The sequence below is a fragment of the Pocillopora damicornis genome, chromosome 3, assembly GCF_964200805.1.
Source record: "Pocillopora damicornis chromosome 3, jaPocDami1.2, whole genome shotgun sequence".
Classification (NCBI taxonomy): Eukaryota; Metazoa; Cnidaria; class Anthozoa; order Scleractinia; family Pocilloporidae; genus Pocillopora; species Pocillopora damicornis.
The window spans coordinates 10848606-10871684 of record NC_142672.1 but is presented as its reverse complement, the minus strand read 5'-3'; the positions used below and the strand labels follow the sequence as shown (position 1 = coordinate 10871684).

Sequence of the window (23079 nt, the reverse complement as noted above, 5' to 3'; positions counted from 1 at the left end):
AATAAAAATTCTGACAAAATGAGTTTCCTAGGAATCTGCATACACAACCTTTACAGCCTTCGTCTAAAATAATGGAGAGAAGTCTTCTAACAGGGATTAACTTTACCACAGCTTTTCAAGATGAGGATAAACTTGTTGAAGGTATAATTTGACACCTTAAATCTGTAGTCAGGGCCTGTAGGTGAATACTTGTACATAAAATGAAAAGAAGAGCAAAATTTGCCCTTCAAAATCTTTGTAGCAAGAATCTCCTGCAAGTAACTGCCACTGCAAGCTGCTGTGCATATCAGGCACCTTACAAGAACACTTAACTTCTACTGATGAGAATTTAGTGTTGTTCTCAACAACTCTTGTTGACCTTTAAAGCAGGCTCTCCTTTTCACCTTTTTGATCACCAGTGTTAGTCATTTGACTACATGCAAGCAATTTCAGGTTCAAATTTTATTTTATTTATTTATTTTTTTGACTGCCTCTAATCTTGTATTGGTTAGAGGATGGTGAAAATCCATTACGTCCAATGTTGTGCTGTATTTCTGAAATTCTTAATTTTTATCTATTTTATCAAGAGCTCTGTTCATGTAAATGAACTTTCTTTTTGGTAGATGTAAAATACCCCAAGGTAGCAAGCTGGGACAGTTTTTTCCAGGGTAGTGTGTCCAGAGTTCTGTTGACTTTGGTTGGTTCACCACCTGGATCCAGTCCCAACAACAAACCTGATCCCAACAGGTCTGTGGACACTGTACCTGTCTCTGATAAACAGGCTGTAAAGTCCCAAGAAACAAGTCCAGTTAATGGTAAGTGTAAAGTGTCACAGAATGAAAGTTTGTTATCATTAGGGCCACTCACTTCCTGCAAAGTTTTTATTTATTTAATTGATGATAAGTTATAGAGTCACAGATAGTTCTGGTAAACTTTGCCTTCAAAGTGAGTTGAAGTGGGAAGTCTCTTTTGTGAACTTAAGTTTTTATTTGTGCAAGAGTGAAAAGTTGTTTTCTCATTAAAGGCTTCACACTTAAGAGTTATAAGGTGCTCTTGATGCAAGGGAGAATTAAGCATTTTGTCACTAGTCATTTAGGCCTTTTTTCCATATACCAGCTAAAGAATTTATTGGTTACTGCTAGTGCATGTACATGTTGTGATCTTTTTAGATGTGAGGGTTTACAAAAAGTGTTTATTCAACAGGGAATCTTGCAGCAGAATTTTGGACAGTTATACCTGACTTCCTTACTTTGTCACCTTGTAATTCAAGTAAGTTGGGCACTTTTACATCCTTTTACCAACTGTGGTGTACAATGTAACCTTACCATAATTACACATGTGCTGGGCTGGAGCATCAGCCATTATCAGTTGGTGGCTATATTAAGTCCTTAGGGATGGAAAAAAAACACATTTTTGTGCATTTAAATTTGTTTTGCTGCAAGTCTAGACAAGGGTGAAGCTTTTTCTTAGGGTTACTTAACATGGCATTATGATGACACCCTAATGCAAAGTGAGAGCTTGTAGGTTTAAAAAGTCTTCTATTGTCTGGTGAAGAAAGTGAATACTGGCTAATACCAAAAGGTATTATTTTTATCGATACCATGTGATGGATTGCCATGACCTTTCATTAATCTGTCTGCAAGTTTGATTTTATGATTGATATCAGTTGCTCAAAATAGCCAAGCTGTGTGTGGAAAGAAACAAAACTCCCAGTTTGTATTCTCTCAGTCATGGTTTTTTCATCCAAACTCTTCCTTATCTTTAGAAGATGACAAGAGTGGCAAAGGATCTGATCAACTTAGGATATTAAACTTTTCTGACCGTTCAATTGGGTGAGTGTTCCATGCAAAATTATTCCAGACATAAGCAAGTTGTGTGTGATGCAGAGGCCTTTTGGTGTATGTTCTTGAAAGGATTCAACAATCTTGGTCCAAACTCTTGAAGGATTATCATTGTGATGTGCACTTGAGAAAAGTGCTAAAATCTTCAATGCCCCTTGATACCTAGTGGTACAGATGTTTATTATTAAAGATTGCCAAGGAAATCTGCTGAAATACTGAAATACTGTGATGAACTTTGTTGTCTACAAACAGCAACAACATTTTTGACACATTGACTTTTTCAACCCCTATTACTTCAATTTTATCCTTTTTTCCCCTCCCTCCCACCCATAACAATATTGTGATTCCATGAACCCTTAGCTACATACAGGCAACATTGAATGGGTGAGGGGAGTGGGGTCTTGTGAATGATTTATAGTGTGGCAGAGAAAGAAGTTTTATTTTACACATAATAAGGACTCTTCAAATTTGATGTGTCAGCTAATTTTGATGCTGGTTGTATTTTCTCAAATAGGGGAGGCAGCAATACATCAAGTCTCTTCATGCCTTTAGAACTGGGATAAGCTCAGACCAGTTTAAACCTGGTGTCACTTTCTATTATGCTCTTGTTTAGAAATTCAGTATTTGAGCGGATGATTGAAATAACATATCTTCTGTAGAGATGCAAGGTGGCCCAATAATATTTATATGAAGAAGTGAAGGAGATGTTGAAGAACTTTTTAGAGTGGTATTGATGTTAAAAGTATTTTCATGTTTATTGTAATTTAGATTTGAGTTTACTTGGCCTGCACACTCCATCATTATTACACCTGAAAGAGGAGAAATCCCACCAAGGTAGGAAAAAAGTATCTTAATGGGATTTTTATTGTTTCTTCTGTTGACATGGCTTATGCTTGAACAAAAAGCCCATCACCAGTACTAACCTTTGTCAAACATTTCTTTTTCTCCATTATTAGGAGTCAGGCCAGAGTGTTGGTTAGTTCAAAGTCAAATCTTTCAAGCTCTTCCACTCCTCTTCCTTGGGGAGGTACAATTTATTTGAAGTGTGATGGTAAACAGCAGGTATTGATAAATTAAACTTGATTTTGTGTGTTAACAAGAATGCAGCTTGTTTCTTGTTATTAGCATTTATATAACCTACATGCAACACTGTTGGGAGTTTTAGAAAGGTCTATAATAGTTGGACTTCTCTATGTATGTCTAAACAATGAATAGAAGTTGAAGATGGTTACATGTATGTATAACATGCAATTTCTACTTTTGCTCTCTTTTATCCCATGTTCTTGTCTGGAACCATGTCCTAGTACTGACTTTTTCTTTTTTTCTGGGAAGTACCTGCAAACCCATTTTACCTTTTGAAATAATATGTTCTCATTTTAATGTGTTATGCAGGCTATCAGAGTGCAGATAAGAGAGGAAAGGATTTTAGAGAATTCACCACATCAATCTGGTACATCCAATTTTCAGTCCATACCCACCATGGTCACTGGAAACACACCACTTCCAACAAATCATTTGCCTCCCTTGAGAATAAAAAACAAAGATATTGTGTTTGAGAGGACAGTGATTGGAACTGTTACAAGTGAGTCTCGATAAATGTTGTTAATGTTTCATTGGGATGAATATTTGACAAAACTGTAATATAACTGCAATATTCTTGAGTTCCTAGTAGCATTTTAATTAATTTTATCAAGTGAGTTGTATATAAGTGTAAGGTTATTTAGCTACAATAAATGTTGATTTATCTGATTTAAGGGTAAAGGTTTTTATGCATATGACAATATGAGTTAGTAGGGACCATAAGCAAGCCTTGATGACTGGCAGTAAAAATGGCCCTGTCAGTTTGTTTCCTAGCTATCTCTTTCAATATGACAATTTGGAATCACCAAATGTCATGGGGTCTGATCCAGCAATCCTGGTAGTAAATTTTTCATACTTCTGTGACTCTATGTTTTCTTTGCATAATGTTTTGATTGGAAATCTAGCACAACAACCACATGTAACAAAACAGAAAGCAAAACTTTCAGATAAATAGTTTTTTTTTTTTCTGTTATTAATATTTTCACAGTCAGTTATGTCATTTTCTCTATATGATGTACCTTAATGTAGTGTCAACCTATCAGAGGACCTGCCTTGGAGAGTTAAATTTTTAGCAAAGGTTTAGCTGTATTGAAGTAATTTTTTTTTTGCACACTGAATTCTATTTGTTGTTATTTACTTTTAGCTTCAGAGATATCACTCACCAACACAGCATCAGAGAATTTGACATGGAACTTGTCTTCAGTGGCACCAGCCTATGTGAAGGTTTGTACACTTGGATACTGTAATATCATTTAGTTAGCAACATCATATTCTAGCACAAATACAAGAGCCATGTAAATGGATATTTCTTCTTGAAAAATTAAGCAGGATGGTATTAAAAAATGTTTGCACCATAGGTGGATGACACTGGAAATATTTGTAGAACCACATATCTCGCCTTCAGCATGGCAAAACAAGAAGGAACCATACAGGCTGGAAGAACAACAAAGGTATTTCAAGCTAAATAAAAAATCCTGCTCTTGGTGGAGCTGTGTGTACTATATTGCTGCCAAAGTGCAACAAAGTTGATTTAAAGAGACAAACAGAGACATCTGAATTTCTAAAGAAGATTTAAGTTGTTTTCCTTCAACATAACTCTACTTGACATTTCTTATAGAGAAATGCTGGAAACTTAAAAAAAGCTTACCTTGAATTTTTATAACGACAAAAAACACATTTAAAGACCCAGTATTGGCCATTATGCATAGCATGCCTCTTTATTTGTTGTGTATTTCCCAAAAGGGAGACTTGTATTGTTTCCCCAAAGCTTTTGGAATGATCAACATTGATATAATGGTGATTGATAACCAATGCTGCACATAATGCATACTAGTCAAAACTGGGTCTTTAATGATCAACTTTTCTTTTTATGGGCAAAAGTGTGATCATCATTATTAATACTTACTTGTCGTCAATTACTGTTTCTCTGCTGCAGATTTTTGTTAAGTTTCAGCCAAGAGATGCTGGTGAATATGAGCAATCTTGGGATCTTATGGTGAGTGACAAAAATGAGCTGGTATTATTACTTATGGGTTTCAAAGTAGGAGGCACTCGTAGGAGAATAGAAGGGGCAAAAAAGACATCTGAAAATAAATTATTTCTGTCCAAATCAAAAGTAGCTAGGCAGTGCCTCTTTTGTTTTCTGTACCAGTACCTGCCACCTACCTTGGGTTAAAAATCCTGGTAACTACTGCTGTTTAGCTTAGCTTTTCTCTGTCCTTGTGAAGAAACTTGTCTTCATGAGTTTTGACTGAATCGTTCAAGGGGCTTCTTCTTATGAGTCTTCTTGGTAAGAGTTGGTTGGTGGGTCAGATATTTCCCTATCAGTAATTAGATGGTAGAAATTTTGTTAATGACCTATAATTTCTTGTGCTTTTTTGTTAGACCGCATCTGATGCAAATAAATCAAAACAGAAAATTTTTCTCCATGGCCAGGTAGATTGTGAAACATGATGCTAGTTATTATTATCCTAATCTCTGATAAAGTAATCATTATTGAGAACTTGTTCAATGCCAGTTTGATAACTCCCCATAACTCACCATATTGCCACAGAGTGTCTGTGGTTTAGTGGCTAAAGAGTGCCAAAGTGCCGAATCCAAAGGTCTGAGGTTCAGTTCCTCACCAGCCTAGAGGTTATCTTTGTCCAGAGCTTGCAACATAATGAAAAGCATCTGTCTCCTCCCAAATTTGAATCACACTAGTTCTGTGTCTGATTAAAGTGTTGGTCAAACCACCATAAAGTTTGTAACTGATATAACCTTTGACTAAATGTTACTTTCTGCTTTTTGGGTCATCACTTACACAGCTTTTATGTAAAATAACTGATGAATTGGTTTGGTCAAACATTGTTGCAATTGCTTGATTCATAATTTAAAATTTCCGGCTCGATTTAGCTTTCAAGTTGTGTAACTATGTTAATAATGGAAATAATTTGATACATCTTTATTACATGAGAAACAGGGCTGAGGAACTCTAATTAAATTGAAATGCTTCTCTTTCTAATTAGGCCATTGATAGAACTGATGAGTTTGTGGAACCAAGTGAAGACATTGACACTTTCTTGCCTGCGAAATCAAAAAAAGTTACCATCAAAGAACCATTGAGGTATTTTCAGCAGGAGCTATTTTCATTTCTTTTGAAGGTGGCATTACCAAGCTCATCAAATTTTTGTTTCTTTTCAGATCACCCAAGAATGTCAAGAAAGGGCTCTACATTAAAGAAAATGTGCTTAAATTTCCTGTTACAGCAGCAGGGGCAACAAGTGAAGCACAGCTGAAAATCTGCAATGGCTCAAAGGATGACCAATATGGGGTGAGCACTTCCTATGTATTTATTAATTATTCTCTGAGTGAAGACCTTGAGTGTGCCTTACCTTTGGTAATCTGTTACTCACAAGAAAGCCAATTGTAATCCTTATTTTGCAGGAGTTTAGCTGAAATCCATGACAAAGTTTTAGTATGCATGGAATGTATTTCTATTGTCTTTCATTTTAAAGCCTTCACTACCCACCAAGGGCAAAAATATTCCACATAATGTTTGCTCATCTGCTTTACCTATTTCTATTAATACTACAGGTGCGGGTCTCATCAATGAAGACACCTTTCTCTGTTCAGATTTCAAAGTTTTCAGTGAGGTATATTTTTCTCATAATGAGTCAACATTTAGTTAAACCTTGCCCTCTAAACTCAACATAACTATTTCTGTGGTGAGAGTGGACCCAAAATTATTTTACTTAAAGAAAAAGAACACTACAGTTCTGGAATACTGGAACATTAGAGAGGAACAATAGAAACAAACAATAGGCCACCATATTTGCTTTCTGATGGAATGAGAAGTGCCTCACCAATGATCCTGTGAAAGGATGCACAATAGGAATGTACAATTCCAAATTAAAGAAGACCATGAATGTTGTATTACTCTAACAGAGCCTTGCGGTTTGTGCGACTGCCAGTGCGTTTCTCACCAACTGAACCTGGAAAGTCCTATGAGGCATCACTGGTTATTACAGCAGACCCTGATGTCATTATCACAGTACAGCTTCAAGGATCAAGTTCTGATTGATTCAACTGTGTAAAGTCAGCAGATAATAAGTTAACACTAAATTTATACTATGTATATATTATTTGTGTAAGATACTGATGTATATAATAAAGTGAAATTACAAATTAAATTAACCTTAGAACAAATTTCCAAATTAATATATTCCTTAAGGTGAAGGAGTACATAACTCCACATTGGTGCCTGATAATAATATTTGCAGGTTTTGTGTAAAAGTGAAGTGGCACTTAGTGGCGTATATTTACAAATTCAATTTTTTTCTCCTTTATATCCAAATCACAAGTTTTTCTCTCTAGGGCAGATTTTCTGTCAAGTGTGAAAACTTAACTGAAAAAAAGTTAAAGGTGCTTTGCACTTCATCTTTCCATGAACTATATTCAGGCCAGGGAGAGAGGATGAGGAGTGAATGAAGGAGACAAAACATAAGCATTATCACTGTATAGTTTCAAGCAATAATGTTATGACTGCAGTAAATAATACCTTAAAGCAAGCCCTCATTGCTAATGCTTCAGCACAAACGTTTCTTCACCTGCTGTAAATTATTAGGTCTTATTCCTTTACACCCTGACATCAGCAAGCATATTCTCCTTACCGTTCCCTATACATTTCCAAGGTTCTTACAGAGAATTTGTAAACCATCAAGAGCTTTGTACTTTCTGATCATTTTCTTTATTCTCATGACTTAAACTTTTTATTCAGGGGTGGTATTGTAAGGAGAAATTAGAACCTTGTTACTCTTAAGGATGAAAGGGTTAGGCAATGCAACCTGGGTCTAGTGTTATCAGACCCCCTTGAAACCACACTCTGACTTGACCCAAATCTTACCACAGACAGAGGAACATTTATCTGGCAGTGCTGATATTGAGGGCCTGCATGCATGTATGCTGTATGTAAACTCTTTTTCCAATTTATATTTATTTTAGACTACAATTTATGTATGGCTGTCATTTGTTTTCCTGTTATTTGGTACAAAGCAAAGTGTGAAGTGAGGGTCGCCTAGAAATGGATTGAAGTTAAAATGAACTCCTTTAATAGTAAGTGTTGTATCAATTGATGTAACTTATTCCCTGACCCACATGCACAGCATGTCAATCTATGTAGACCAAAGAATGAATTGAATAAATTATTCTTTGAAGAGAGAATATTTCACTCTTGAAATTCTTTTTTTTTAATTACAACAATACTTCAATAAAGTGTTTATTTACAAACCCATTTAGTGTTTATTTCTTGTTCTCTACCTGCAACAAAGTTTGTCACGCACATAACACCTCTTTTGCACTGTTTCAGCAAAAAATCCTGACTACCACACCAGTTTAACACTTCAATCATAAATGTAAAAAAATTATTTTCCCTGTTTTCCAAATGTCTTTTTGAAATCAGATATTTTTGCTATAACACCATAGCTATTTTAGTTAGTCAAAAATAATTGAAGTACATTCGTATGAGGGAATGAGAGTATTAAAATAAATAACACTCAATACATCCAAGTAACAATGCCATCAATTGTTCACTTCCAATTGTCAGATTTAAAAAAATAATTACCAATCTATTGGCCTTGATGGTAAGAAGATATGTTTCAAAGTAAATTACCACTAAGTTTGTTAATACAAGAAAATTTTTTTAAAGCAATTTAGTAGTTAAGTTTAAGTGTCCTGCTAGGTGGAAAATTCTACTTCCCATAAGCCATTGATGGCATTTAATACTATTTTGGTTAAAACCTGAAAGAAACCTGAGAAAACCAGGCTGTTGCCTACAACCATTAAATAGCCTCTATTACATAATAAGCCATGTACAATGCGTGAGATGCTTAATCAACAACCCATTTGAAAACTTAACACTAACATTATCATCCGTGTGAGTGGAAATAGCAATTAATAATTATTAATCTACTGCTTCTGGGGGCCATTTCATTTGTCCAAGGAACGATGACTTGAATTTTGTGTATCGTCCATATCTTTCCAAGTTGCAAGATGGTTGAGTTGATCTCCAACCAACCTCTTCAGATGTCTTAGTGGGAAATTTTGCATTTGACTTGCCGACTGACAGTTGTGACGCTACACTAGCGTCAATGGGTGGTAGCTTTAGAGCCTCACGTCGTTGCTTTACTCTTACTGCGGCCGCTCCATTTGCAACACTTTCATCTTCATTTGCCAACTAGAGGAGATAAAATAATATTTACAAATTATAAAATGCATGTAACTCGCACAAGATTTGAAGTGAGTTGCCATAGGTTATTCTTAAATTTATTTTCTACATGCACACACCAATAATTATAATTATTATTATTGGTTTGTTACTATGAGCGACTGTAACAGTGAAGTTCAACAGAGGAAAGCTGTGTTTACTTACGTGAAAGTTCATTAAACTTGCCTGCTATCGATTTAACCCGTCAATTAAGACATTAATGGCATCTCATTTGAGTCCTTCAAAAAGGTTGGAAAGGACAAAAATCCCTAATTTCCCTGATTTTAAGGCATTTTTGGAAAAAGTGAAAATGAAGAACTGTCACATCGGAATTTTTGCTCTCTACAAACTTAAATGAACCGAACAGCTGTCTGAATCATCACGCAACCATTAATTCCATGGAAATCGTATAGAGTCCAAGTAAACATTCGAATACAGCCCAATATTTTCAAAGGAATAAAGAAGACTCTTAACGTCTCAGAGACAAGCTATGTTAATTAAAAGCTACAAGGCTTGGTTAATATTTCACATTACACAAAAGAAATTTCTTTGTTGACATTAAAAAAAGGCAAAACTTACAATCTTGTACTGTCCGATCAGAAAACCCCAGTTCTCGGGCCAACGTTTTGATGCACTGTGCTCGTGGCCGATGTGGTCTTTCCTGTTTAAATTAATCAACAAAGCTCGATTAATTTGAAGCTTAACACTTTAAAATCGTCTGTAGAACTGCACTTCAATGAACTCCATATTACAGTTTACAGATCATGTTCGAATGTTCGACTAAAGAAGAATTTAAATTGAGTAGCAAACACGTTACCCACCAGATCTGGTCCTGGTGAACAAAATTGAATCCCGTTTTGCTTTTCCCAAACACCATGAAGATATCTTTCAGTTGTATAGTTTGGAGAAAACTTTGACGTTTGAGTACACTTCGAGAAATCTGCAAGTAATTGTGAACGAAGGGTTTGCAGTGCTTTTGTTGTCCTTAGTAACCGGTGATCCACGTGACCAAGCGTCGTGCTGACTCGTAGTTGTAAGACATAACAAAGGGCTACTTCACTTTGTCTGTGCCAAATTCCTAATCAACTTTCCCGTAATAACAAGAATGAATTGAAATGAGAGAAAATGTCTGAACTGAACTGGGAAAAGCGACAAAAAAATTTTCGGGTTTGACAATTGAGCTAGTCTTCCTCGCCGAAGTTGTTTTCTAAATAACGCCTGCTGAGGAGGCCACATACAAGCTGCCTTGACTGTTAAAATGGTAATGCTCAAATATTTTTTTAGTTCTGTTTCATTTTCTCATGATTTTCCGACTTTATTTCCACGTGAGGCCCTACGACTGGTGATTTGGTGGAATACACGCTGGTGAAAATCGGCACTGACGAGTCAGAGGAAGATCTGGTAAAAAAAAAAAAAAAACCGGAGATCTAGACTAGAGGATACGATGAGCTGCAATTGAAGAGTCACCAATTCTCTTAGGAAGAAACACTGGAATTAATTCTGATTGATAAGTCCGAATTCAAATCAACGCCTGGCTGGTTCATTGTGGTATGTTGTTGGAAAAGACACACGACTGGGACATTGTCCGTCCCCACCCAGGAAATGTGAACAATGAATCATTAGGGGAACCACAGGCATCCCAAAGGGACAGGAATAACAGTGATGGCAAAGCAAGTTTAAAACGGCAGAGACCTCGAGAAACTTCGACGGACACACAAAAAGTGAGGAAGTTTTCTTAATCTTATGTATGAAATGTTCATATTTCGGAGTATTAAGCGTTGTAAATCGACCATATTTCGTTCCCCACGCCATTCCCCACAGCGTGTTCTAATATTCCCAACGGTTCCTCGCGTAACTTAACACCGCGTCACACGACGTGTGACGATTTTACGAATTAATCTTTTTCTTTTTCTCGAGACGTGAGCTTGGGACACCTGTGAGGGAACTTGTCGGGTTACCCCGAGATGGATTAGCATCGTGTCCAAGGGAATATTACTGGAACCATAATAAGCTCCCGCAGTAAGGTTCGGTAGCCTATGTGTGGCCGTACCCTTCCCTCCCCCCCCCCCAAAGTGAAACCGTTTCACCCTGGGGGGGAGGGTACGGCTGAGCCCTAGTTGTTCAAAGCTGGGTTAAGATTACTCAGGGTAAGTGTGAAATCTAGTTTAAGATTCGAAAGCTTCAGTACAATTATTTTTATCTACAATTTGATGACTGGATGCCCATCAAAGAGGAGAGAAAATTGTCCGAGAAAGACTTTCAAACAAAGGGACAAAGAAACTTGGATAAAATTTTAACCCTGGGTTAGCGCTGATCAGCCTTCGGACTAATGGGCCCTGGTCTTCTGGACTGAGCTGTTCAAAGCACGATTAGCTCCATTCCTGGTTTAATTGCCATGGCAACGTATAGTTGTTGTATGCAGCTGACCCAAGAGTAGTTTCAATCGTGTTTTGACCCAGCAGGCCTAGGTTGGGCACGGGTAATATGAAGATGGACGAGTCTTGTGCACGTCGGTCTCAGACATACAGTTCGCAATAACCTAATTTTAATTGTCACATTTCGATATAAATTTACAAACCAGCATAGTTCTTCACAAACTGCCCAGTCTTCTTGCAAACATTGTGCTATCACCGCAAAATATTTAATACGTTTTAACACTTTATGCATTATCCACATGATTCATTCAGTCGTAACAAAGCAATTTTGCCCTTAAATGTTACCGAAAAAAAAAAAAAGACAAGAAAACTGTGTAAGAATTCCAACAATGCGACATTACTAAAATAATTACTTGTGAGCGCAACGAAAAGGAAAATCCTTGAAAAATGAAAATCAATCAACTTATGAGAAACTTTAATTCCTATCCTATCTAAGAAGATCCTAAGAATCCACCAGCTATTCCCTAACGTTTTAAAATAATTGAATACATCCATTACCCCCAACTTTATTGAAAATCCCCAAGTATTTTTTGCCAGGATACTTATTTTTTTCAATAAACATTATTATGATTAGTTTGCCACGAGACAAGAAAAAACTTTTTTATCATTGATATCCAAATCAAATTTTTCAGGAGTTAATTAAAGTTCAGACGACAAAGGCAAAGAATTGTACTGTAAAATATAATGTCCTATTAGAAATGCACTTGACTATCTACATCTCGGACACAGGCATCCCACTCAAATGCACAAATAACCCTCTAAGCGAGAAAGGCTTCACCTCATCTAGTTCCTGAGCTTTTCCGTTTAGAATTTTTTTCTCTTTTTTATCTTTTGTGTTTGTTTGTTAATTTTTTTAAATGCATTTCATATGGTAGTTCTAAAGAACAAGGGTAACTTTAAATATTTCGCAAATGCATATACAGTTGAACCCCGGTTACTCGAATTGCCAAGGGAAATTGAAATTACTTCGAGTTATCGGGGTTTTGAGGTATAGGGGGTTTGCACAAAAAGACCAGAAATCGATTCCAGATTACGCGCATTATTTCTCTTTGCCGGGAAGAACTGTAAAAACTGTTTGTTTACGGACCTACAAACGTGTGATATCGAAAAAGGTCAATTTGTCATAATATATAAACGAGATTAAATGTAATATTCCGGTGCAAAATGTTATGGCTCATTAGTCCGCAAAAGTGGAAATCGACTTCGAGTTATCGAGGGTAAAATTACAAAGAAAATTACCTGAAGGGAAGTGAAAATCGCTTCGAGTTAGCGGGGTTTCGAGTCATAGGGGTTAAAATTACAGTAAACGTATGAGGCAAATCCAAGGGAAATCAGTTTGCTTCGATTTAGCGGGAAATTCGAGCTACCGAGAGTTCGAGTTATCGGTGTTCAGCTGTATATCAAAAATTCCTAAAGTTCACGTCATCCTCTTTAACCCACAACCACTGCAAAACCTCATGAATAGAAGTCTATTTAGGTCAAAAATAAATTAATTATTCGTCTATTTCCAGATCGTCAAGTTCCCCTTCCCCTACCATACCTAAATAATTTACAGTACCTCAGTTATAACATTCTATATATCACTTGTATGTTCCATTTGTTCCAGTTTCCCGATTACTTCGGCCATTTTCGGTCTTTCTTCGGGATCTTGTCGTGCGCAACTTGTCACCAGGTTTCTTAAGACTTCATCTTTTATCAATGAGATCTGGTCTTCAGTCTGACGAGGAACGGGGAGTTCCCGGATGCACATTTCGCAGAGCAACAAACCGAAGCTGTAAACGTCGATCTGTGGAATGTCAAGAAAATTAAAATCGCTGGGCAACTATTTCAAAGTAAATGTACTTGACTTTTCCGGTCAAGAACTTCATCATAGGGCTATAATCAACCCAAAACACTTAGAAATGTGACAACCAACTTTCAATTTCGGGTCAAACTTAATTGAGAATTGAAGCGGTTTGGGTTGATCCAGTTTCATGATTAGTCGAGCCAGCATCTCAACACATCAGAAACCAATCGACGACTTGGGTTTTCCCGACACTCACATTTTCCCGCACTTGGCGCAATTTAAATTTAATACATTTGAATTCTCATTGGCTTCTTGTGGGTTTTCGTCTCTTTTGATTGGTAGTTGCGATTGAATGTTTAGTGTGGTTTTGTGACACTCAATAAGAAAGCACTCTACCATAAAAAAAGTGTTGAACTGCGTAGGCAATGTGCTACTTACTGTCTCTTCATTTAGAGACAAGCACGCGTTGGAAAGGGGGAAAGGGGCAAATCAGCCTTTTTCTTCTCCGTTGAGAGCATCTGTGACTCGCTTTCATCATTCACGTGCTTTTTTTTGACGCGGAACGAGTCAGGTTCCACCCCACTCTCCCACCTTGAAATACAACCGAGTAATAGAATATCAAACCTTTGGCGACTGCTCTAACGAGAGGGCCTCTGGTGCAGAATATACGATAGCCCCTGGGTTTATGGTCCTACAGTGTCTCATGAAGTTCGCAGTACCATAGTCACACACTTTGGCCCGCCACTGGTTGTCTCGTCGCCATAGCAACACGTTAGCACTGCTCACATCGCGGTGAATGATGGAAGGTTTGTTCAGGTGCAGATAGTTCAGAGCCCTGGCCACGTCAAGCGCAATAGTGACAATGTTTACTTTGTTGATCGGTTGTTTCTCAAGAAGATCTCTTAAACTGGTGTCCATCAGCTCTGTGACAAACAACGGGACGCCATCATCATTCGTTGCCCCGACGAACTGAAGAAGACAGGGATGCCGACACCTGGAGGCAATTTCCATCTCACGCATAAACAAACGCCTGTTGTGAGGGGAGAGAATCAGTTCGTGAATCTGTTTTACCGCCACCCTACAGCCGCGGAATTTTCCTTCCCTCACCACGCCCCAACCACCAGTGCCTAAGCTTTTTCCGTTGGATACTTCAATTTCGTCTCGGCTGATTATCCAGTCACTTGATTCCAGGTCTGTGTGAGCTTCACTTTCACACTTTTCCTCGTATATCACTGAATCTTGTGGTCCTTCATTGTACTGGCCGTACTTTTCCTGATGATTCAGTCTTTCTTTCAAGGCCTCCAATTCTCTTTGTAACGCCATCTTACAACTTTTTTCTTCCTCCAATTGTTTCATGAAGCCCTTTGATTGTCGCTCAATATCTGATCTCATGGCGCGCTCTTCGATTAATCTCTTCTCAAATTCAGCCCACTCGCGGTCAAACTGTTTCTGTATCTTACGATTCTTACCTCGTTCCTCCTCTAACAAACTCTCTGCCTCGGCTCGGTGAAGTGCCTCTTCACCTAAACTCTTGAGCAAAGCATCACACTTCTCTCTTAACTTCCCTCCGAGTGTAACCTCTTCGTCCAGGCGCTTTTGCAAGCTAACAATCTTCAGATTGCTTTCTTTCAAACGATACTGCGTCTCCTGCAATAGCTTCTTTTGCTGGAGATATAACTGTTTGAAGTCCTCTGCTTCGTCTTCACTTGATTTCTCTCCCTTTTCAAGACTCTCAGAGCCGTGCTCGATAGTGTCACATTCCTCTATATTGTCAATAATTTCTGATCCATCCATGTCATTTTCATCCAGAATTAAAGCATCATTCCTTCCTTGAAGAAGCTCAGCTTCAATCAGAGAGTGTCCTGAGCTTTCCATCCCAGAATCATCTCCACCATTCTTCACTCTTTCTCCTATGCAAGTGTATTCATCTTGGTCATTGTCTTCTGAATCAATACATTAAACAAACAAAAAAAAAGAGTTACCCTTCTCACTGGTTAAGATTTCCAGGTTGTTTCATTTAACCCTTTAACTCCCAGAAGTGATTAATGCATAACTTCTCCCTACAATATCCATACATTATACAGAAAACAGGTAGTGAGAATACTCAAACTCATCAGGTAGGAGTTCTTTTCTTGATCAAACATCAAATTCTCATAGCTAATTTCCAAGAAAATGTGTAGCAATTAAAAGGGCATTATTATTACTATTTAATTTTTACAAATATTATTATTATTATATTATCTACCATTTTTGTCTCCTAGATCTAAATATTAGCTCCTCCTTTGAGTTTTAATTGACAATGACCTGATGTTGTGGGTGACAACTGGGATTGAGAGGATAAAGGGCTGTCCCTTCATGACAAAGGAAGGGGGGGTGAGGTCAGGGATATTTTCTCTGACTTCACACAACCTCTAGATACCCTTAGCTACTCTCTACTCTCTCATTTCATCCAATTCAAATATTACCATCTTTTTGTACCTTTCACTTGCTGATCTGTTTCTTCCAAAGAAGCAGTGATTCTATCAAGTGACACAAACAAACCAGCCCCAGGGGAACATTTGAAGTACCTCTGACATCTGAATACTCCATCTGTTGTTCCTCTGTTTTGAAAACGGGGGTCCTGATTATCAATAAGAACAATGAAAAATTATTTTGAAGTGATGCCTAAATAATCATATATTATCTAAAACTATTTTCTCAAACTAGCTTTATTAAAGGCTAAAAAATGGTCCATTTAAATTTTTAAAGAAAACCTTAAAAATCATTGTATTGGCCATATTGTGTTAAATTTTTTAAAGTGCAAGCTTTGTAAATTGTAATTAAAAACTGAATTTTACCCCTGGTCTGCAGTCTTTGGTCTGCATTTTACCCTCAGTATGCACTTAAACCTTGGTTCATAGTCTACATCTTACATTGACCGATATAAAAAGTAAAAAGTTGACCATATAAGAAGTAAAAATTGATCTTATTAAAAGTAAAAAGTTGACCACATAAAAACTTGAGTTAACCATATAAAAAGTAAAAAGTTGACTGTATAAAAAGTCAAATTGACTGTATAAAAAGTAAACTGGGTCATAGAAATACAGAGGAAATATTGACTGATTTTGCACCCATATGCTGAGGCTGGTGTCCTTCTTACACAAAGTTACCCTCCCTCCAATTATGACAACATTCCAAGTTTTAACCATTTTAATTATCATAGCAGACACAAAAAATATTTGGTGACTAACAAACATAACTTAGTTTCTACAGTCTAAAGTAAAAAAGAGACACAATGCAATAAAATATTGTTTACTGGTATACTGACACATGCACACATACACACGCATGGTGCGAAATTTGGCAGAAAATTCAGAGAATACATTTTCCTTCCAATGTACCATCCATTTGGAGGATAAATATGGTAATAAAATAATATTGTTATCAACAACTCACTGACATATCACTGACAGATTACCTACTGTTCACTGACAGGTGTTTAAAACTGTCCACCAACAGGTTTTTTTTAGGAAGTTGTTCTTCACATTTACCACTGTATTTTGGTTTGGTTACTTTGTTTGTATTGTCAGGTTAGAATTTTGCAATAATACACTGATGTGTACTTGCTGAGACTGAGCAAAGTCATTTAGAACAAGCTCAGTACTCTATCAATAGATCTCTTTAGGTTGCATGTTTTGTTTACTCATTTCAGGTCTCAAGAGAATTTCCAGTTTTTATCTTTTTGTTAATTATCATGTGTATGCAAGTGAATAAAGGGGGAATTTAAAAACAAACAGTTCTTGTGAGTATTTCCACATTACCTGACATGGGTAAATAGTGCAAGCTAATTAGGTTTATTGATCACATGGGCAGCAATTCAAACAGGAATCTATCACAGAATATTCTAAAATCTATTGGAGTAAAGCAGAGGAACTACATCAAATGCAGTTTGGAAATGGTGATCTGATCTTGATGGAAGAAAAATGGAGACATAACTGCACTTACCACAATCTCAACGCCAAACATGATCCCATCATAAGGAGGAAGGGCGCCTTTGTAATGAACAACTGCATCCACATTCTTCTTCAAATCATCCAACCAAACAAGCACATGACATCCTTCATTCTCCGTCAAACCCCACCTCAGAAGATCCTGCTTGTCGTTCACAATGTTACATCTTTCACTATAGGATTGAACAGCCAACAAAATTTGGGCGTCTTCTGGTGTGATTACTTGTAAATCTTCTTTAAGACAATCGACCTCCAGACACTTCTGCTTCAGCCCACGTAAAGCAATTCTGTCGCTGTCTCCAGTGGGTTGTTCTTCTACTGGACGAGCTTCAAATAATTCGCCCTTCAAGGCTACTGGAGGTTGCGTTCCGTATACATAATTCGTCAACATTCCCCACAGTACACTAGAATCTTGGGTCGAAGGGTCTTCCAAATCGCGAAGGAGAATGAAATTACTCTTCTTTTCCATCTTTCCGACGGTTATTTCCGCGCTTTAAAATTCGAAATAAACCACCACACCCTAACTGTAAATATTATTTCATAGCAAGCGACGATCAGCTGAAGATGATGATGAAATTGAAACGATGACGAGGCAGGATACTTTCACGATGAAGTTGCAGCCGTGGGAGTAGAAAAGGCTTGGTGATTTTGCGAAAAAAACGTATACTTATTTCCATCTAAACTCTCCCAAAGAGAAAAATAAATGAAAGCTAGGCTCTGAAATACTTGGACTAAAGGAAACGTCGCGAAAATTTCAACGGACTACCTGGGACCCGCCTTCAACACTCCTTCCGCCATTATGTGTATATTGCCCGTGAGAAGCCTGGGGAGGAAAATAAAAATATTCAAGATGGCGCTGGTTTAGGACTTCAATGAACAACCTTTCAGGTACCCTGAAATATTCAACGTCTACACACTTAATGCACTTTTGGAATTTTTGGGGGGTTAAAATATTTCGTACAATTCTACATTTCAGTTATTTTATATCAAGTTTTTCCCTTAATCTGCAGTTCTCGCCTTTCCGGCCCGTCCCCTGAATGTCCTGAATTTCGAGTTCTCCCTTGGGTGTACATCGAGTTCACCGGTTCAGAAAGCAACATTTTTATTTGAATGTATGTGCGTGGTATTAATTATTCAAGTTTTAAGAGATACGTTTACGAGTTTGTAAAATCAAATACCAACGAATGGTAGAACTTGGTTGACATTTTCTGAAGAGGCATAAGGCGAACTCAGGTGTTGTGTGCGAACTGTAACGGGAGTGGGGGGAGTGGGTGGGGGGAGTAGGGGAATCCCCTGCTTTAATTTTTTTTCCACCTCTTTCATAGTCAATATGTTTCTACAAACTACAACCCACATTCTAAAATTGGGTTCGTATATATGTCAACTGCTGGGAATCTGAAATGTGGAGATGTTTCATGAGTAGAATAACATATGCAAACCCAAACCCCAAATTTTTAGAGACTGCTTTGTCCTACATATTGATAGTCAGTGATTTAAAAGAAAAATTACAGATTGAAAACCTGGTTATATTTTAATGAGGGTAAATCTTTCCTGTTTTTTTTTTTTGTCCTTAAATCTGCATGATAATTGGTAACTTGTCTATAGGAGTGTGGGTGATTCATTTTGAATGCAATGGACAATGGGATAATCCAGAAGGATTGGAATCTGTGTCTCCAGAACCCCTAGTTTGATGTTGGATATTCTGTCTTGTAGATCTTATAGAATTGTGAAGACCTAGTTTCTACCTAACACTTGATACTGAGGTTGTAGATCATTTGGTGAATATTTTTCAAGTACCACGAACTCTTTCTTGAAAAGTGGACTCTCCTGGGTATTATTGATTTCTGCTAACCATTGCCTTGTCAACTTCTCCTCTGTAGTTTGTGAACAACTGCAAGGGTTTGTTTATCTTTGAGTGATATATCAGTAGAAGCTGAAAATCAGGATACAGATATACAGTACAAACCCACAATGCCTAGAGGTTGGCGTGACATGAACAAACCTGACACATCAGATTCTCAAAGGGGACGACCAAGACTACCTTCTTGGAGGAGAAAGTCAAGGGAAACAGAATCTTCTCTTCCTTCAGCTTCTTCTCCAGACAAATTCTATGAGGGAAGAATTGGTGACATTGCAAATGAGAAACTAGATGTACAAGCTCCATCAAACTTAACAGGGACCCTTGATGTAAATGAAATCTCCAGCACATATTCACCAGTTGATCTACAAATAGAAACTTCACAGAGATCGAGTAGTCTTGATGGTATCACTTCACTTGTAATCAGTGGTTCCTCAAACTCTGGAAGTAAAGCACTCAGCCCAAGTAGTCCAAAACCACTGGGGCTTCTTCCACTGTTAGCAGGGTCACCTAGCAATGTGGCAGGGTCTGTGGCACTACCATCAACTACACCACAGTGGATGCAGTTTTTAGGTGATCAAAAGTTCAGCAGAAAGGAACAAGATTTGAACTTAGGTTTGTAACTTAGTCTTCCATATTTATATCTGAGGTAATTTATAAGAGTTTTTACATCTGGTTCAGAGGTATAAGTGTTCCTCTGGTTTTGTGATATTTTCTCCTTTCTTCCACAAATAATGTTTAATGTCATTTTGTGAAATTGTGACAGTGATAGATTTGATAATTGCAATTACAGCTGATAACATGTACTTTTTAGAATAAAATTGTTTAATTGTCTTCTCATTAACCAAGCATGCTCTGTAACGACTGATGGTTATACACTTGGTTGTAGTTTTTGTTGTTGTTGTTGTCACTGTTTTTTTTAATAGATGGATTAGGTGTACAAAGGGTTGATAAAATGGCAAACAAGAAAAAAGCAAACAAATAAAGAAATAAATTAAACCAAAACAAAAAACTAAGTACACTGTCCAGCCATCTTGAGTAAACAAGCTTGGTCAATTAAGAATTTCCTGTATTGCTAAAATGCTGGTAATGAACTATTGGATACCATGGGGGGGGGGGGGAAGCATTAAACTTAAGTCTCCAACTGTGTCTTTGTAGCTTTAGTAATCAGATTTTAATAGTCTGGCTGAGCTGGTTCCCTCATTTCTCATTCATTTCACTGGTAGTTTCACCTGCAGCCTCTTAACCCTTTAACTCCCAAAAGTGATTAACATGAAACTTCTCTCTATAATACACATACATTATTCAGCAAACAGGTTATGAGAATATTCAAACTTATCAGGTAGAAGCTGCTATCTTGATCTAGCACTAAGTTCTCATAACTAATTCACATGGAAATGTGTAGTAGGTAGAGGAGAGAATTAATAGTTAATGGGAGTTGGGAGGATGTTCTCTAAGAGATCATGTAGTTATTATAAAGTGAGAGACAAATTTCAAATTGATTTGATAAATCACAGATGCTTCCTCTGGACATCAGCATTTGGATGAAAAATTTCAATTTGAGAAAAGTAAATGGGAGGAAGAAAGAAATGTCCTTGTAACAGAGCTAGAGGGCCTTCAAGAGGAACTTGAGAACACAAAGCACGCAAAAGAAGAAGTTGAACAAAGAATTGCCTGCTTGGAAGGAGAATTGAGAATCAAAGATGAACATGTGAATGAGCTGGAACAAACTTTATCCACAATTCAACAAACACTGGATGAGTGCAAACAAAAAGTGTCCCGTGATTGGGTTATATCACGGGATGAGATTCTCATGACAGATACCTGCCTTGGTGTGGGTGGGTGGGGCACAGTCCTGCTGGGAAAATTTAGAGGCTGCAAAGTGGCTGTGAAGCAGATCCATGAATTGATACTTTCTCCGCATAACAGACGTTTGTTTGAGCGGGAAATGAACATTGCATCAAGGTGCCGCCATCCTTGCTTGCTACAATTCATTGGGGCTACAAATGATGAAGGGACTCCTTTGTTTGTAACAGAGCTCATGGAATCTAGTTTACGAACACTGTTAGAGAAGCAGCCTCTCCCTACTTCAGACATCTCTATTTTATCCGTGGACATAGCACAAGCGCTTAATTACTTACATTTGAGCAAACCTCCCATTATCCACCGTGACATCAGCAGTGCGAATGTGTTGCTATGGCGACAAGGTAAACAATGGCGGGGCAAAGTTTCAGATTACGGAACCGCTAACTTCATACAACAGACCATGACTGTTGCCCCTGGTTCTATGATATATAGTGCGCCGGACGCACTCACTTCAAATCAGACAATTAAGGTTGGTTGATGTGCATTCATTAAGTTATTGAATTAGACTTTCTTTGAGCCAGTTTTCATCGAGTTATATCAGTGCTCGGTGCTTCCAAACCTGATCTGACAGAAGACACTAACTCTTAAGCTTCTAAACCTTGTGTCACAAACGTAACATTGCTGATATCAATAATGAAAACGACAGCGCTGCAAGTGAGACTTGGAGCTCACTGATCTTCGACATTCTTTTGTGCGCTCAAAAATTGTGACTGAATGAATTGATAGGAAGTTTTCGTTGGTCAGTCTTTTCAAATTATTGGAATGCTATTGTAACCAACAGTAACCTATGTGTGTATCTTTTAAGTGTTGTGAAACCAAGACTAAATGCGAATTCAATTGAAAAAGCAAACTTTCTGAAGCGCTGAAAAACGCGAGTGATCAAGTACTGATTGTTTGAGAAAGAGGCGCTGTAGTTCTGGCACCAATCAAGTAAAACAAAACCCGAGCGTTCCTTTTGTCTCCTTCCTTGTTTCGCCCTGACGAAGGGCTAACGCTCGAATCGTCAGCTTTCAAATTCTTTACTGTGGCCAATTTCCGTTATCAACTCAGTTGATACTACCAAATTACCCTGTTGTACTCTCCCACAGACGGAGCACCACATTTTCTTTAGAAACTTACTCCCTTTCTACTTCTAAATCTGTTGAAAATATATATGAGCCGGTTTTTCTAACCATTTTACGACTGTAACAGTTCACTGATAAAACAATTTATTACATGTTTTTAACCTGGAAGAGCGTGCCCGCCTTGCAAAGCAAAGGAAAATATAGCGAGTGGTTTTTCTTTAATGAATCTGAGCTATTCTGATTAGTTTTTGCTCTTTGTATCCTTTTCAGATCGATGTGTACAGTTTTGGAGTTCTCCTTTGCGAAATGTGTGTCCGGGAACTACCAGAGCCTCAAAATCGCGAAGGGCAAGTAGCCATGGTAACGAATCACGGTTTTCGAGGTTTGATACGGCGCTGCATTCAGACAGAGCCTGACAGAAGACCATGTATGGAAGAGATTATCGAGAATTTGGAGTCGACGTAATTTTCCACAGAGATAAAGCGGTAGTACTTGTTCTCAGCAGTAGATTCTGTACAGATTTTAGTACAACCGAATATGTATTTTTTTTTTTAAAGTTCAAGCTTCCTTTAAGTTCAAGCTTCCTTTACAAATTGAATGCTGTCTCAAAAATGTCGAATTTTCCACCTTCTCAGACGAACGAAGAATGTTAAGCATATGGTGGGCGCTGAAACCTGAAGTTCCTTATTTAGTACAGTTGAAATCCCCTAATCAGACTTCAGAGTGAACCAAACAAATTGCCGCACAAGATGTAGACGTCCTACATTAAAAGTTGAAACTGTATGTTTGTAATGTTGCATAGACAGTAGCTTCGTGTCTGATTTTTAAGAAGTGCCTACTTAAATGAGGTTTCTGTTGGCGGAGGTTGACTGCCCCCATAGCAAGCGAAATGGAACATTCGATTTATGCACGGAATGCTACTGAAAATTGCGAAGGT

General features: G+C 37.6%; 4 protein-coding genes across 11 annotated transcripts in view; 2 read left to right on the top strand and 2 right to left on the bottom strand.

Annotated features, from left to right (window-relative positions):
- Positions 1-8172, top strand: part of LOC113667058 (uncharacterized) — a 30946-nt gene extending 22774 nt beyond the window's left edge. For all 6 annotated transcript variants that reach the window (XM_089201713.1, XM_089201714.1, XM_089201711.1 and 3 more), the window contains exons 38-52: positions 32-141; positions 603-794; positions 1183-1248; positions 1745-1811; positions 2589-2654; positions 2777-2882; positions 3213-3402; positions 4045-4124; positions 4259-4351; positions 4837-4896; positions 5286-5336; positions 5909-6006; positions 6084-6213; positions 6477-6535; positions 6828-8172. In XM_089201713.1, the coding sequence (XP_089057839.1) occupies positions 32-141; positions 603-794; positions 1183-1248; positions 1745-1811; positions 2589-2654; positions 2777-2882; positions 3213-3402; positions 4045-4124; positions 4259-4351; positions 4837-4896; positions 5286-5336; positions 5909-6006; positions 6084-6213; positions 6477-6535; positions 6828-6963 (1504 nt within the window). In that variant the 3' untranslated portion in view covers positions 6964-8172. The remainder of the gene's footprint in view (positions 1-31; positions 142-602; positions 795-1182; positions 1249-1744; positions 1812-2588; positions 2655-2776; positions 2883-3212; positions 3403-4044; positions 4125-4258; positions 4352-4836; positions 4897-5285; positions 5337-5908; positions 6007-6083; positions 6214-6476; positions 6536-6827) is intronic.
- On the bottom strand, positions 8105-10184 carry LOC113667057 (ciliary microtubule inner protein 1). The gene is made up of 3 exons (XM_027182853.2): positions 9966-10184; positions 9724-9805; positions 8105-9114 (listed from the first exon to the last, which is right to left on the bottom strand). Exons 1-3 carry the CDS (start codon positions 10019-10021, stop codon positions 8842-8844), a joined length of 411 nt encoding a protein of 136 aa, XP_027038654.2. The 5' UTR covers positions 10022-10184; the 3' UTR covers positions 8105-8841.
- Positions 10185-11672: 1488 nt separating this feature from the next.
- Positions 11673-18170, bottom strand: LOC113667067 (uncharacterized). 2 transcript variants are annotated; one of them, XM_089201716.1, is made up of 4 exons: positions 17350-18170; positions 15844-15985; positions 13990-15308; positions 11673-13365 (listed from the first exon to the last, which is right to left on the bottom strand). In XM_089201716.1, exons 1-4 carry the CDS (start codon positions 17821-17823, stop codon positions 13153-13155), a joined length of 2148 nt encoding a protein of 715 aa, XP_089057842.1. In that variant the 5' UTR covers positions 17824-18170; the 3' UTR covers positions 11673-13152. The 2 variants fall into 2 exon arrangements, with proteins under 2 accessions (XP_089057842.1, XP_089057843.1); XM_089201717.1 differs by having other exon boundaries at positions 13990-15305.
- On the top strand, positions 18132-22738 carry LOC113667104 (uncharacterized). 2 transcript variants are annotated; one of them, XM_089201719.1, is made up of 4 exons: positions 18132-18242; positions 19235-19827; positions 20730-21547; positions 22413-22738. In XM_089201719.1, the coding sequence occupies exons 2-4, from the start codon at positions 19326-19328 to the stop codon at positions 22605-22607; spliced, it is 1515 nt and encodes a 504-aa protein (XP_089057845.1). In that variant the 5' UTR covers positions 18132-18242; positions 19235-19325; the 3' UTR covers positions 22608-22738. The 2 variants fall into 2 exon arrangements, with proteins under 2 accessions (XP_089057845.1, XP_089057844.1); XM_089201718.1 differs by lacking the exon at positions 18132-18242 and having other exon boundaries at positions 19197-19827; positions 22413-22737.
- Positions 22739-23079: the final 341 nt, after the last annotated feature.